Below are 16875 nucleotides of genomic sequence, written 5' to 3' on the forward strand. Positions count from 1 at the left end.
TGGGGGCTGAGGAAGAGCGAGCGCCTATGAATGAAGCAACATAGAAACAGTGAAGTGTTCCGATCCTTAGGGAGGAAGGAGAAAAATAACAAAACCCTGATGTACTATATTTTATCCTTTATGTCGGCTGAGAAATTAGGGTCAGGACCCAGAAACTTTGCTCTATCTCCTGGTGTCTGTTTCAGCGCAGGTGGGGTGGGCTTCTCCTTTGATGGGTCATTTCCTTCTCTCCTTTCACATTCCAGGCTGCATTAAGATGACAAATTTCACTTATAGGCTCAGGCACAGACGTGAAAACCTGAACTATGGAGTTAGCTGAGTGAGTGCAGGGGAGTGGATTTATTGTGGGGAGACAGGGATTGTTTGAAGAGCACAAAAGACTTGGGGAGCCCAGGTCTGCATCAGAGCACACAGAGGATGGGCTCTTACCATGCCCGCCCTTACCCCAACGGCTCCTTGCTTAAGGCTCATCGCTTGTCTCAAGGCTGAAGACAAATACATGTTAAAGTAATTAAGACACTTCTTTAAAACACCCCCACCCCCCAAATACATTGCTCGTAGACAAAACTTCATTTGGACATAACCTTGTAGTGGCTTTTGCAGAAAGGTCGAGGGTAGTATAAGGAGGATAAAGTCCTTGAGTTCTTTTTCTCTCTGGGAACTCTGCAATAAATAGTTCACTTTTCCTACCCTGCCTTTAGTAAGAGGGGGAAAAAAAATCTTGGACGGCAAAGACCAAGTCCGTCACATCAAACATGACTGCGTTAAATACTAAAATGTTCAAAGTCCGACTGAGATAGATAAAGGCTTTGATGGAAAGTGGATATTTCCCAGGGACATTACAAGCAATAATCCAGATGTTATGGTGTAATGCAACGAGTGTCCGTGGATAGATCAGGAGCTCCAGCCAAGTTGCGCCTGATGTAGGCCTTTGCCTTGCCCTCCCATGCTGTTCTGCCATATGGAACCTATCTCTCGGCCCCCTTAATAACCAGCTTTGGATTCCATTTTCACAGAGCTCATAGAGCTAAGTGGGGCTGTTTTATGGACAAGTTAGATAGAAGCCTTTCCAAGATAAACATCCAATTTGAAATTAGGACATACCGAGCCACAAAATTATTTTAGGGCATATTTCATGGAAGCAGTGCCATTTTTCTTAGGCAGTTGCCAGACTGTAGGATGCCCTTTGATCCCATGTGGACATTACTCCCTTCTTTATAAAAAGGATTTTGAAATAGTTGCAGTGTTTAGGGAGGAATATATCTGTCGGAGCTTTGAAGCATGGCCATGGGACAGGTCATGGTTTAGCTTCTTGGTTGGCAAGTCAAACTTTCAGAAGAAAAAAAATTTTAAAAAGAGAATTGTAGCAGAATATACGAATCAAAACCTCATATTCCTTTTAAAGATAGAGATTTTCAGCTCAGGTACTTAATAAGGTATAAAATATATTCAACATATCCAGCTGTATATGGCCACATTCAGAGTTACAAACGTATATGCTTATCTGTTCACATATGTGTCTATTTATATGCTGTCTTTTTAGTAACCGTAAAATTGCTTAACTTTAATTATTTCATAAAGATTTGTTAGTGAATATATTCTATGTACAACCGAACTGGAAACAGAAGTTAAGAAAAGATCGTCCATGTTCTCCCAAGGACAGGGGTTTTTTTTTTTTTTTTCCTTTTGAAAATCCCGGTTCTGTCTCAGCACCTCCAAAACTCGTGTGTGTTATGTGTGTGTGTGTGTGTGTGTGTGTGTGTGTGTGTGCACGCGCACGTGTGTGCCTGTGCCTGCATCTTAAGAGAAAAGCAACACAGTTGTGAAGTTTGAGAGTGTAGATTTCCTTGAATGTGTTTTGTTTAAAGGTAGTCACAAAAGGACCCGCCAAATGGTTGGGGTGGCCCTGCTGTATCATTTTTAAAAAGTGGTGGAGTGACATGTGTTGGATGAGGTAAGCTGGGATATAATTAATATGATACTGACATACCATTTGTTGTGATAAATTGTGACTAACTGGTGTCCAAGCAAATTGGTGTCTGAATGATCTCGAAGATATATTGAGCAGATGACAGGGAATGCATATATAGTGTTAGAAATCCATTGCTTTCCTGTGACACTTGATGCCATTTACATTCTTCAGTCCATTTATTTCTCCTTCAAATAAAGCGGTCTGTGCTCGTACCATTTCACGTATCAAGCGGCAAACATAAATGAACTCCGCCAAATAAGCGTGCGGGGATCCTCATTCTGGCAAACTCACCGTAAAAAAGACATGGTTGAGACCTTCAGGGACGTGTGCATGGGTGCTGGGTATTGCACGACAGTAAGGGAATTATGGTTACTTTTGTGGAGTGTGATCATGGCGTAGTGCTGATGGAAAAACAAATACGGATTTTTGCTTTCAAATATTTCAGCCAGAGAGAATGAGGGAAGGGATACATGAAATCAGATTGGCAAAAATGTTGAATCAGATGAATAAGTACGTAGAGATTTATATACCATTCTCTCTGCCTTTGTGTATGTTTGAAAATTTACATAATGGAAATTAAAAATAAACAAAGTGTGCTTGTCCTCTTTATAATTTAAAAATAGGCGATGTTTGCTTTTTTCTATATTGTTTAAGGGGTATGTGAATGTGCATGAGTCATATAATTTAGAAAAGGAAAAAAATAAGTTAACAGTTACTGAATCTCTACTGGATCCCAGGCACTGTGCTAAGTGTTTTCTACGTCCTACCCCTCCCTGCAGATCTGCAGAGCTCATTTGCCTGGTTAGCTGATTGCAGCAGGATCAGGAGTTGTGAATCTCACGGTGGTGCCGGGCTTTTTAGTAGTAGCCTAAGGAATACGGGGAAGTGTGGACAGATTCAAGTGTGAAGGATAAATTCAAAACCATTATTTCTAAGTACCCACAGGAATTTTGTTTCCTTGCAAGCAGTGCCTTGCTCTTCTCTTCTCTGTTTCCCAGAATGCTTTCCCTCCCTTCCTACAATTAAAGTAGCAGAAGGCCCTGATTCCTACCCAGGAGCACATCTGGGTGGGAGTAGAGGCCAGCGCCAAGCCCAGTGTTGCTCCCAATCATCCTTCACTGTATTGTTACAAGTCCAGGGCTCGAGAAGGAAATCACATAACGGTGCTTGCAGGTTTGCAAAATCAATGAAGACTCGTAACACTTTGACCAGTCAGGGAGTGCTATTCCTAATCCCATACTGAAAGCTGGAATTCCTGTGATCACCAAAGTCACACTCAAGAATTATCAGCAAGTTTATATGTCATCTTCCTTCTCTGCTTTAGTCCTCTTTGATACGTAACCTGCGGCTCTCAGAGTCCCTGAGAAAGAACCAACTCTGGAATGGGATTATAAGTATAACGTTGTTGGAAGGGAAGGATGTCGCAGGAGGAAGCATGACAGAGATGTTTGTCCAGTTAAAACTGGGAGATCAGAGGTATAAAAGTAAGGTAAGTTCTGTCAATTGCTTAAGAAGTACAAGACCTTTCATAATAAAGGAACTGAAAAAAAAATGTTTTTCACTTTGAATTTCACAAGAAGAGGAGAAATTTAGTTTTAGCCCTCGTAACTTAATTAGGAGCATTCCAGACAACAGAAGAATTATAGAGCTGTAGTCAGTTAATATACCTATTGGGTTGCTTAGCATAATTTATTTTAATATAGTAACTGGAGTTAGAGAAAATTTATTAAATAACAGATTTGGTTGCATGATTTATTTTCATTTTGAAAATAAGCAAACGTTTCAAAGATTGCAGGAAAGGGATAACTAAATATTTTCAAAATCCTACAAAAATAAAATCATGAAATATATTTGGGTGAAAACACTTGAGATAATGAAAAATATTTTTAAAATCATATACTCTTTGCTTTCTCTTACTTGTTAGTATTAACACCAAAATGGATATTTGATGCTGGTTACTGTATCTTTTTTTTTAAACTGAAGTATTAGTGATTTGTTTTGAACAAAAGTAATGGTATTTTTAGCTGCCTTTAGAACTCAATCATCTTACTCTCCTGAAACAAATTCCACTTAATTTTTAATCTTAGTAATTTGGTGTGGTTTTTATTTCAAAAACCGTAGTCTCCAAACCATGGTAATGAATTTGTTTTGCATAACTGTCAGACAGGAATATTTCCTAGGTTTTTATGGGTTGGGGGAACGAGGGTACCAGAAAGTTAAGTCACTTGCCCAAAGCCACATAGGAAAAAAAAAAAAATAAAAACCTGAAAAACCAAAAATCAAAAACAAACAAGCAAAAAAAAAAAAAAGCACTGGTGGAAGATTTTGAAAATAGACCCCAGGATATTTATAATTTGGGCTTTCCAGTGTAGAGAACATAACACATGCAGACAGATGTAGTTGGGAAATGATTTGGAGAGCAAAAGATTGTTTCTGCTGCATGCTCTTCAGTGCAAAATCAAACATTAAACATCACTTACTCCGCCACAAAGAGTAAAGAATTGAAGCTCACACTAGAGCATCAGTTTTGAGAAATGTTAAAAAAAATTCTGGGTGAGTTACAGCAGAATGAGGCAGATGATTATTTTAATCAGGTAGTTTCAGGCTGTACCTGACAGTGAATGTATCCAGAGTGAACACATCTCTCCACTAAGATTCCTTTAGCCAGCCAGGGTCAGGCTAAGGATTTACAGAAAAATTATTCATCTCTAAGTACACTTAGCCCTTTGGACTAAGGTGAAGTGCAGAACGAGTCCAGTATTTGCTCCAGTACCCCCTTGGGGAATATCACATTTAATTTGTGGTCAAATATTTTTTTTTCCTGTGGTTTCTAAATTCTGTGATCTGATATATTAAGCTCAATGTGAGAAAGAGCTTAAAAGATCTTACATGAGGTTGGCTACAGCCGACGTCTGAGTTGGCCCCGTTTTCCCTTGCAGAAACAGTGTGGTGCTTGGATTAACAGTTGACTCAGTTCTTCTGATAATCCGTGCCCAGCATTCTTGCTCCGTTTTATTAACAAATTCAGTCTGTGGGTCAGTGAAACAAAAGCAAAAAAAAAAAATAATAATAATAATAATAAAATTTTAAAAAAAATGCTGCCAAGGTATCAAACCCATAAGCAGTTCACAGTCACCGGGAGAATACAGAAACCCTTGTGTAGTTTTCAGACCAGGCTGTTAACTTTTTTGGTGTGGCCATCCTGGGGCTTCTTTGTCTTTCTCTCGCTCAAGTGTCTGGACTCAGTAAACTCAGATTTAAAACCAGGCAGCAATGGCCCAGGGACAGGTTTCTCACGCAATGCATCAGACCAATACAATGAACACCTCAGCCTCCTAAATTATGGACTTCTTACGCCAGCACTGAATGGATGTGCTAATAAAATTGTTACTTACTTGCATTCGATTAACCAATGAGGAGTATGTTTTGTGAGAGAACTACTGTAACTGTCTATTGAGATATGTTTAATATGTCTATAATATCTCTGTAATTTATGGTTCCTTGTGGGGTAATTCTGGTGGGGTCACTCTTGCTAACGGGCTCGATAAATACTTGAAGTGAGCTAAACGGGGAGCGATGGTTTGCCAATTCCTGAAACCTCAACGTTTCGTTCCAAAACGGAAAGTTTAACTTTCTGAGGGAGGGGCACACCGACCCCATCTCCTGCCGGGTAGACATGAAATGAATGTATGTAGCTTCTGTCGTGATGAATGGCATTTTAAGAAAATAAATATTATAACTGCATGTTTTCTAGACACTGTGTAAGAGTGCAAATCCGCAGTGGCGGGAACAGTTTGACTTTCACTACTTCTCTGACAGGATGGGCATTTTGGACATTGAAGTGTGGGGAAAAGACAGCAGAAAGCACGAGGAGCGTCTGGGCACGTGAGTCGGCTCTGCTTTCTAACTCGGGGGAGACGTGTGTGGAGCTTGTGTCCGCATGGGGCTGCTCAGAGAGAAAGTTGTGATCTGTATGGCCTTAGAGTAAAACCTGACATCCCCACCCCAGCAGCCATAAGGAAGCTGGACCCTAACCTGGGGAAAAAATCTTGTTTTGTTTTAACTGGTCAGTGTCATTTCATATCAATTAAAACAGAAGAAAATAGTATGTGTGAGGAATTCTCTAAAAAAAAGTTATTGTGCCTTCTCAGGCTCTTTGGGAATTGTTTATGCCTGGGTCCACTTGCACACAATTTTCTTTTTCCCCAATAAATACTGTAAATATATTTTCTCTTCCTTATGATTTTTTACAAAGTAACATTTTCTTTTCCCTCGCTAACTTTATTGTGAGGATGCAGATAACCTACAAAATATGTGTTAATTGTTTATATTATCAATAAGGCTTTTGATCAACAGGGGGCTGTTTAGCAGTTGACTTTGGGGGGAGTGAAAAGTTACTGGCAGGTTTTGGACTGTGTCCTGGGCATCGGCACCTGTGACTCCTGCATTGTTTAGTAATCAGCTGTGTAAATTTCCAGTGTACCCTACAATTTTGATTTTGCTACTTAGTAAAGTACCATATAATTTAACAAGAAGTGAAGCTAGTTGTCTCAAAACGATGGGGGAAATTTTCAGTGTCCTTGGTGAGTTTTGGGGCAAGCCATAATGAAGTCTGTTGAGGCGAGATCTACTTTCTTTCTTTCCTCTGCACCTTCCCCGCTTAACTGAGGGGCTCACCTATGCATAACGAGCAGTATCTTGAATGTTATAGCATCCTTTTCATAGCAGTACGATTCAGTGAGATTGCGCCCACACCATGGCTGGCCCTTGGGAAGTACCATGGAAATGCAGGTGGAAAGATCATCTCTGATCTTTCAAGGAGCCCTGCAGATTAGCAGCATTATTCCTGTTCTGTGGAAGAGGGAGTAAGAGTGCAAGAGGCTTACAAATGACTTGGCCATGCATGGACTTCAGAGCAGTGAGTGCCAAGGCTAGGATTCTGTGTTTTCCAAGACCAATTTCTTTCCATCACGTCACTGCCTTTTTTCATCCTGTGTACATATGATTTGTACCCAAATCTTAAATCTAGGATATAAGCATTCAAAGGGCTCTCAACAGATGTTTGTCATCTTTTCTAAACCAAGGTTTCTGGAACCCTGCGTTCAGAGAGATGCCTGGGGCTCACCCCTTATAGAATGGGGGGGGGTAGGTCCTGCTAAAACCTCTATCCTGAGGCCAGAGAATCTCAACTTTTACCTCTCTTCTAAATTGGGATTCTAATTGAGGACAGTCTTATTGCCTAAAGCTAAAGATGGAAAATGACTCCTCCAACAGAACCTCATCCATTCACTGATGAGGGAATGCAGAGGCCTGAGCAGTGAATGTTTTTCCATCAGCAGGGAACTTACTGGCAGAAATGGGGGTGAGACCCAGCTAACCCACCAGTCCCTCGTGCACTGCTTTTTCTGAGCATAAATACTGAGCACAGCATCTGGCACACAGACTGTCAGCTCTTCTTGTCATCTTCACCCATCATCCCTTGCCAGCAGCTCTCCTGAGATAGCTGGGTTGAGAGTTTGGTACCCATGGAACATTCCTGCCATGTTTCTCAATGGAGGCCCATGTTCCATGGGACTGTCTGGCGTGTTGCAGGATGTCTAGTAAATCTGGCTCTTACCCAGCTGATACCTGTTCCTTTCCCCAGTTAGTGTGTGGAAAACATACACACGACACATCTGCATTCCATCACACATATCCATACACCCCCTTGGGAACAGCACGTTACCAGTTAAGACCTTGGCTCTTCAGCCTCCATGGGGCACAGCCCTGGTTGTATCGCTTTGTGTAGCCCTCTCGTCCCCAGTGCTGTGCTTATCCTGCAGCTGACCGTCATTGCTTCATCATCAACAACCCTTTTGGGCCAGGTTGGTGCTTTGGGATAGCAGACGGGGCCATGTGACACCCTCCAGATCCCGCAGGAGGTTGTCCCCTCATCCCCTTGCAGATATGCCTGGCAGATGACTTTAGGTCTCATCTCTCCTTCCTGTGCCTACACAGGGTAACTGAGATACTTCAGACATTTCCCGAGACCTCTGACACCTGTCACCGCTGTGACATACCAGCGCCCTGCCAACACCCATTTCAGGGGGATCAGAAACCTTACGCCAGCCCACGCAGCCAAGGATGAGTTGCGTAAAGGCGCGAATGCAGAGAACTCTGTGTCCCAAAGCGTTATCTGAGGGGTGGGGATTTGGGCTTCCAGTGATGAATGGCCAATGTGTTATTTTAGGAGGTGCAGAGAATGTGCCCTTCTCGTTTCACACATCACTGTGCTGTCCCGTTTCCTTCATAGGAAATGCTTTTCCAGATGAGCATTCAGTGTTTTCACAGCCACAGAAAATAATTTAAGATGCCCCTTTTGTCCCCTGTGTTGTCATGGGAGTTGTTCATTTATTTTAGTTATTTCCTGTTTGTAACTTAGACATGTACCTGTCTTAGGGGTCATGATGTGCTTCCTCTTCATGGATTTTAAAGGATCTTTTTGGTATCCTCTTCCTTTTTCCTCTCCTGAGGTACAAAAGATAAAAAAAGCATCTCTTGGGAGCTGGCTAAACCCAGCATTACCTTCAGTGGGATGAGACCTATCTTAACATACAGAATCGTAAAGATGGTGTAGCATCACCGTACGCTATCACAGACCTGTTACCTACGGTTCCTTCCCACTCTTCTCACTTGTTTTCTTCTCATTTCATTGTCTTTGTTGTTTTAATTTTAAGGCTTGGTTATTTTCTCTCCCCGTGGTTAGGAAATACCTTCTTGCACAAGGAAACTCTTTGACAGTGTGAAGGAGTCATAACTGTCTCTTAAGACACATTGCATATTTTGTTTTTGGAGAACACCTTGAAGCTAGTCATTTAAAGCCCTCCATGGCCTCTCTGAGGAAATTCTCATCAGTGAAGCTTCCCTTTGCAGACAGCTTGATGTGAGCAAAAGGAGCACCAGCTTGGAGTTGCAGATTCAGAGTTTGTTAGCTATGTGACCCCAGGCAGTGAATTTGCTTGTGAGGTTGGGCTTTCTTTCCAGGCAGTGGGATCCGGTCAGCAACAGTGTCTCTGCAGTACCTTGGTCTCTTTTCAGCACTTAAATGTTATTACTATTATATTATTATTACTATTATTATTATTATACTATTATTATTATTACTATTTTAGTATTATTATCATTACTATTATTATAGTATATATATAATTATATATAGTATATATATAATTAGATATTATTATTACTATTAATTTTGAGATTTTTTCTGTATGACAACTAGAGAGCCCCACAACAACTGCAACTAAAATTATGCAATTCAAGAAAAAAAAATATGGCTAGTAAAATTCAGTATATATGTGTGTGTGTGTGTGTGTGTGTGTATAGTATCTATTTTTTTTCCAAAACAGTATAGACATTTAAAAAAATTTTTTGCAGAAGTTGGCAGTGAGTATCTTCAAGGACATGTTGCAAAGGACATTTTTTGACTGAAGGCTTGAGCAGCAGCATTAACACTAGTGGGGGGCTCGCTTGGTGATGGTTCAGACATGGGCCTCCCTATTGGCCAGCCTTCTCCGGGCTCTCCTGAGTCACGTGGAGCTTTCTGAAACCTTGTCATGGTTCCCCTTCAGTCTTCCACTGAGCCCACAAGGTATTCCCTAGGATGTCAACGTGGGTCCCCAGATCCAGTGTCCCCTGGGACCATAGTGCCTACGAACTCTAATATTTATTCATGAACAAAACCAAATCAAAACAAAAAAATTACTAAAAAAAAAAAAAAAAACCCACAACTTTTTAAAATATTTAATTTAAAATGTTTTAATTAAAACATTAAAAAATTAAAGTCCATCTGTGGTTCAGAGAGTAAAACTTTTAAACAAAGGGGCAAGAGTCTAAATACAGATTATCCCATTGTAAACCTGGGCCACTTCAAAACAATTATATTGTTTTCTTAAAGCCTATTTTGCATTTCAAGGTGATTTTAGAGATTAACTTGTTACAGAATATTCTAGGCTTTAGTTGTGAAAAGTCAAGAAGGAGAAAGTTCGAGTCCGTTTTAACTGGACTGCCTCAGAGTCAACCTTCAGTCCCACATGGTGCCTTGGAAAATGGCTCTGACATCCTCCAAGTTTCTTAGCGGCTCTGATGTGGTGGAGAAGTGGGGCAGGGAGATTTCTCTGGACAAATTACACCACATGCCGTCGATCTGTTTTTACAGCCTGGCTTGACACGTTCACCGTGTTCTTCGTGTTCACCCCCTTCCTTCGCCTCTGAGATTTACAGCTTTTCAAACTACAGCACTCTTTTCTGCCCCTTGCATTTAAGTTAAAAGCTGGCCAGTCTGTAATACAAAACAGGGAATTATGGTAATGAATAAGAGGTTAAAAGCTATCATGGCAAGGGAAACTTGAGCAGGTTTGGGTGACTGATACGGCAAAATTACGTGTTGAATTAAAACATTAAAATGCAGCAGGATTAATGGAGAAAGACAAGAACAGGAGGTCAGAAACAATGCTAAATCAGCACATTCACTGCCTGTAGGCTAGGGGAAAAAATAGTAAGTCCTTGTCTTCTTCAGGTAAAGAGAACTGTGGACTTTTCAATCTGGAATGCCTATATATATATATATATATATATATATACACACATTTATTTATTTATTTCCATGCCTTTCCTATGTAGGGGAAGAATTAGAGAGTACACAGTATTTAGTTGGTTGACAAAAAACATTTGCCTCTGTCATTTGGAGTTCTTGACTTTGAACTTCATTATGTCACTGCCCTTTACTCACTTGTTTGTTCACTCTGTTCAAGAAATAGAGAACACGTCCTGTACAGGATAGCCTGTAACAGTCGCTGGGATTCCGTGGAAAATGGTAGTGGATGGACGCTGTCCTCAGACACTAAGAAGTTTGGGGCTGCTATGTGGAGGCAGGCAGCAGCTTGGGGGCGAAGGCGGGAGAGAGCAGCTTCCTGGAAGCTCAGAGGTCTAATCTGAAGCCTGTAGAGATGGATGGGTTAGCCTGCAAGGATATTGGAGGAAGAACTTTCGGAAAGATGGAACACCACGGGCAAAGTTCAAGACAGGAGCGAGAAGGCATTCTGAGAAGCTGGCAAGGAATGAGAAGGGCGGGCGGTGTTGTGAGATGAGACCCAAGAGCACAGCAGGAGTGAGGTCACAAAGCCATCCAATTCCATCTCCTGCAAAGAAACAATGCTGGCTCCTCTCTAGACCCCAATACAGGGGGGCCCTGCTATTTTGTTTCCATGGTATAAAGGATGTTACAGTAGTGGGGCTCTTGTAGACCGAATATATTAAGATCAGATTTTGGAAAGAGAATTTCCTGGTGATTTAAGAGCCAGCATGTAGCACCTTCTGAATGACTGTCCAAACATAGCCACTTCTGTTGTGTGTGAAGTCACACATGAAGCCACAGAAACAGACCGAATTTGGTAAGGCTCATTAATCACATGTGTGTGAACATTGTGTGTTTTCCACATGGTTCCCCAAAGAAAGAAGAGCAGGTTTATAAGTTTTATTGCTTTATCGGTTTTTATTCAGTCCATCATTGGATATGTTGGCCAGAGTTTCTAGAATTATGGTGAGTTAAAAGTTATGCTTTAGGGGCGACTGGCTGGCTCAGTTGGAAGAGTATGTGGCTCTTGATCTTGATGTCATGAGTTCACATCCCATGTGGGGTGTAGGGATTTCTTAAATAAAAAAGAATTTAAAAAGTTAGGCTTTCAAAATTATGTTTTAGGTCAGTTTCCCTGATGCCTTTGTCAATGTGTTTGTGTTGTCAGCAACCAACCTTTTAAATTTTTAAGATACTAGCATGGATGTAATTTACGATGACTAAATTATGAAGATGTCTACAGATCAGGGGTTAGACAACTAGGGCCCATGGGCCAAGTCCAGTTGGCTGCCTATTTTTGAATAAAGTTTTATTGGATAGCAGCCTTGTTCATTTGTTTACATGTCCTATTTCATGCTACAAGGGGACTTGAGTAGTTTCAACAGAGACCGCATGGCCCATCAACTTTAAGTATTTGCTTTATGACCCTTCGTAGAAAAAATAGTTTAAGTGCCTATTATTTATTTATTAATTGATGTGATAATTGAAAAATTAATTATGAGAGCCATTTAGACCATATACCCGAAAAATGAGTTTATTTTTCAATGAAAATTCGCATATACACTAGTAAGCTCAGCTTTCATAAATGCTTCTAAAAGGTTGCCATTTGTGTAGAGTTTGGGATGAAATTTAGAGGATGCAACAGATTCTGTAGTGGTTCAGTAGCACCAAGAGAGAATTAGGAGACCAACTAACTCATTTGGTATTTTCTCAGGGTGGAATCTGACACCCTTTAGAAAATGGTAGAAACAACCTAAATTCTCCTTTCCAAATTTCTGTCTAAAAATGTCTTCGATGGATGAATTTCAGATTATCTCTTTTGTCTTAAAGATTTTAGACTTTAGGGCGCCTGGGTGGCTCAGTGGGTTAAGCCGCTGCCTTCGGCTCAGGTCATGATCTCAGGGTCCTAGGATCGAGTCCCGCATCGGGCTCTCTGCTCGGCGGGGAGCCTGCTTCCTCCTCTCTCTCTCTCTGCCTGCCTCTATGCCTACTTGTGATCTCTCTCTGTCAAGTAGGTGGATAAAATCTTTAAAAAAAAAAAAAAAAAGATTTTAGACTTTAGAGTACTTATCTTTACTTGAACCTCAAAAAAAATAAATAGAAGATGTTTTGTTCACGCAATACTTACCTTTCTTCAGGAGGTTCGGTGGGTATTATGGTGCTGACATCAGAAATTCGGAAAGACCCATCTTTTGTATTTTTAATTTTTTTTTATTTTCTTAAGTTTTTATTTTAATTCCAGTGAGTTGATATACAGTGTTATAGTCGTGTTAGGTGTACAATATGGTCCTTCAACCCTTTCATAGGTCATCCAATGTTCGTCACAAGTGCCTTCCCTCATGCCCATCTCCTGTTTCTCCCCTCCCCCCATTCACTTCCTCTCTGGTAACCAGCAGTGTATTCTCTACAGTTAAGATCTGTTTCTTGATTTCTCTCTCTTTTTTTCCTTTGGTTGGTTGTTTTGTTTCTTAAATCCCACATATGAGTGAAGTCATACAATATTTGTCTTTCACTGACTGACTTCTGTCACTTAGCCTTATACTGTGTAGCCACATCCTTGTCATGCAAGTGACAAGATTGCATTTCTTTCTGGCTGAGTAATATTCCATTGCATGTATACACCACATCATCTTTTTCTGTTCATCAGTCGATGGATGCTTGGGCTGCTTCCCTATCTTGGCTATTGTAAACAATGCTGCTATAAACACAGGGGTGCGTGTATCCCTTCAGAATTAGCGTTCTTGTATTCTTTGGGTAAATACTCGGTGATGCAATTGCTAGATCATAAGGGAGTTCAATTTTTAACTTTCTGAGGAAACGCTACACTGTTTTCCACAGTGGCTGCACCAGTTTGCATGAGACAAATCCTCTTAAATTTTTTTCCCTTCTGCTCTTGCTGATAATGCAGTACCTCTTCCTCGCTTAGAGTTAATATAAATAATTCTTCCAGCCTCTGGCTAACCTCCAGAGCTTCTGGTTCTCCTTGAGACATGAGGATGAGCTGGAACAATGTGGACCGAGGTTGAAATAGAGTAACATGGGAGGCCTAGAGGAGATTCTTGTAGGGAATTAATTTCTTCTTTCTTCCAGCTTTCTTCCTTTCTTCAAGAATGTGGTTGTAAATGCAGATGCCAGATGGGTAGAACAGAGGCAGAAGGTAATTCAGTTGTAGAAAGTTTATAGAAAGGCATCCCTAGTTGGGGCACCTGGCTGGCTTAGTCAGTAGAGCCTGTGACCATTAATCTCACAGTTGTAAATTCAAGTCCTACATTCCATATGGATCCTACAAAAAAACCAAACCAAATCAAAACAAAACAAAACAAAACAAAACAAAAGACAACATCTTTAGAGGGCAGCTAGTTGTTCACCCTAGGCAGGGGGTAGCTGTAAATCAGTCCTTAGTTCTTAAGATACCAATTCGCATAATGGAGCAGGTACCCTAGGAGGCTGGGTCATAACCCATGTGCAAAAGGATCAGTGTTTAATTATGATTGACATGATGGCAGTCTATCTACCAGTTTAATTTGTTCTTTCAAGTCACTATGGAAGTAAAAATATTTGACTGAATCCACTCTTCAGTTAACTGATCATGTAGAACCCAGTAAGCTTGTGCAGAAATCCCCAGTCTGTTGTTTGTGGGGATTGTTTTATCTCAAACAGGCAGGGCTCTTTTCCTGTCCATCCACATAGACTTTAGAAATGGGAGCGATGCAAAAGTTTCACAGGGGAGAGACATGACAAACAAGTTTGTGGAAATGTGTAATTTCTAAGACCAAACCCAGGGGTTACTTTGCATTTTGTCTGGTCTGTGATTCAACTTTTGTTGGAAATAGGAAGCTGCTCTCTTCCTAGGAGTTCTGCCTTCACACAGGCACTGGGAGAGTGCATAGTTATGCTAAAAATGCTAATACTGCTCACAGCCTTTTTAGATGACTTTTTAGAATTAACGCAAGGTTCATTTTGATTCATCCAAGAAAAACTTACTGTAGGCATCCTTTTTAATTCCCAAACATTATTTGTCTCTTGCCTCCCAGTCACTTCTGGCTATTCAAAAAAAAACAAGCGAAACCACCACTACAACAGAGACGTGGTTGTCGAAGGATGAAAATAAATTGCCTCCTCCTAATGACATTGACATGATTGTGCCATAAATAGGTTATTGCTAATTTGGACTAATGAGTGTGACCACCAGAAAAAAAATTCTTACAAAGTTGCATCATTTATCTTTCTGTGAAGAGCTTTGTTCAATCAAAGTGTATGTAACAATGTAAAATAATGCTTAGCAAAGTGTTCCAAAGCAGATGTGCTACTGTTCTATTGGTTAAGAATTTATGGGTATTTAGTTTTGTAGAAATGGCTTAAAGCACATGACATTTCTTTCTTTATAAGCAAAATTAATTCCTCACTTACATACATGCTTATGAAATAAAAATATTTAGTAACCCCTATTTTCATGGTAGCAAACTTTAAAAGGGTCTTTATTGCTATACACACACACAAATGTTTTGATTCAAGACACAGAGGATTATTTAAAGAGTTTTGTTTTGTTTTGTTTTGTTTTGTTTTTTGGTGGATGTGTCTCTGGTAGAAATTCTTGATGAATTTATTACATGGTAAAGCTCTAATTGCTACCTCTTCTAACTGGAATCACTTTTGGTAATAAAATCAATACCCACACGTATTTAATTTTATAGGTACATATCAGTATTAAAATACATTTTTTTTATTCTGTAGTAAAAAGTGGTATAGAATTTTAGTATTACAGATTTTTTTTCTTTAATTGCGAAGGGATTGCAAGGTTTTTGAATGTGTGAAACTGGAACTCATTAGGTATCACGTGACTCAAAATGGCCATTGCTTTCTATGTTAGGTAAGATTACCTATTTTTAATGATCTGCAAACATACAGAATCCGCTGAAGGTTTAGGGTAAGAATCCATCCTTTTCCCACATCGGGAGAGAAGGTGCTTCCTTTCTAAAGTCTTGATTATTCATCTCTTTCAATAACTATGGGGAGAAAATAGGAGTTCCACATGGGCACATGCACACACGCGTCTTACTGCTGGGAACCACCACTGCCCACCTCCCTCCCCCGACTCGACCCTACCTTTTCCACCCACCTGTGCGTACACAAAGCAGGTGTGGTCCAGGCAAACCCAGAGTTTTCAGTGTTGAAACAAATAAATGGCTTAGCACCTCAGCCCTCCTTTTTGGTGTTTGTTTCCATATATAAATGTGTTTGAGGTTTTCGGCATCCCCAGAACATTGGCTGTTGAGAGACGGAAAACACGCCGTTTACAGCAGATGGGTGAAGCCTTTCCCTGGCCGTGTTGCTGGAATGGGATCTGTCACGTGCACTTCACGCTCCATTTGTCCACATCAGTGCACCTGGGGAAGCCCTGTGGAACCGTGCCTATTAGGAAAACATCTTAACACGTTGCTTTAAATAAAAACGCACCAGTTGGCATTAATCCGGAAGAAAATAGTTTCTCCCAGGAACCCTTTGACGCTTGAATTTCTCTTGTCTTTTCTCTCCCTTTGGAACTGTGACCCTTTATTCTCTTTGCTGGCGAAAGACAGGATATAGAGAAGCCCTACAGAGCCCTCATCCATAAAGCTTGAACTTGGAGCTTGTTCCTCCCTATTTCTTGAGCTCACCGCCTTTCTGCGGACCTCATGGGGCAAAGATCTGACTTTTCTCTTTGCACTTACCATCCCCTCGTGCTGCCTTTGGTCTCTTGACCTCTTCGTCTCCTTAATCTTAGAGTGTGTTAGGCTGGGAGGGAGAATTAAGAGCTGGACGGTGGGGGAAGACCCCGCCACCTTCACTGTGCAAGAAACCCATGCTGAGACAGAGTGAGGTTTGGGGGATAAGGAGATATAACTCGGGTTCTTTGGAGGTCCAGAAAGGCCATGAGTTAATCCCTTTTCTTTCTGATTCCTCCAACTTTTCCAGGTGCAAAGTGGATATCTCGGCCCTCCCTCTCAAGCAAGCTAACTGCTTGGAGCTGCCACTGGAGAGCTGCCTGGGGGCTCTCCTGATGTTGATCACACTTACTCCCTGTACCGGAGTCTCGGTCTCAGATCTGTGCGTTTGCCCCTTGGCAGACCCCGGCGAGAGAAAGCAGATTGCCCAGCGATACGTGAGTGTTTGGCCTTGTTATGCCGCTCCCTGCCACCTCCGCTTTTGAGTTGAAACAAAGTCTGCAGGTTAAAAAAAACTGCCTGAAAAGAGATCCTTGGCCCGAGTTTCACAGCCTGTCTCATAAAACAAGACATCAGATCCAAAG

At 41.0% G+C, this 16875-nt stretch overlaps 1 protein-coding gene across 13 annotated transcripts in view; it reads left to right on the forward strand.

The window, feature by feature from the left end:
- The window catches only part of MCTP2 (multiple C2 and transmembrane domain containing 2), a 347996-nt gene that overhangs the window by 214521 nt on the left and 116600 nt on the right, over positions 1–16875 (forward strand). For 12 of the 13 annotated variants that reach the window (XM_032342144.1, XM_032342142.1, XM_032342141.1 and 9 more), the window contains 3 exons: positions 3297–3461; positions 5727–5857; positions 16542–16728. In XM_032342144.1, the coding sequence (XP_032198035.1) occupies positions 3297–3461; positions 5727–5857; positions 16542–16728 (483 nt within the window). Of the gene's footprint in view, positions 1–1960; positions 3462–5726; positions 5858–16541; positions 16729–16875 lie in introns of those variants that run through there. The other variant, XM_032342149.1, reaches the window with a different exon arrangement.

This window comes from Mustela erminea, chromosome 5 (genome assembly GCF_009829155.1).
Source record: "Mustela erminea isolate mMusErm1 chromosome 5, mMusErm1.Pri, whole genome shotgun sequence".
NCBI lineage: Eukaryota > Metazoa > Chordata > Mammalia > Carnivora > Mustelidae > Mustela > Mustela erminea.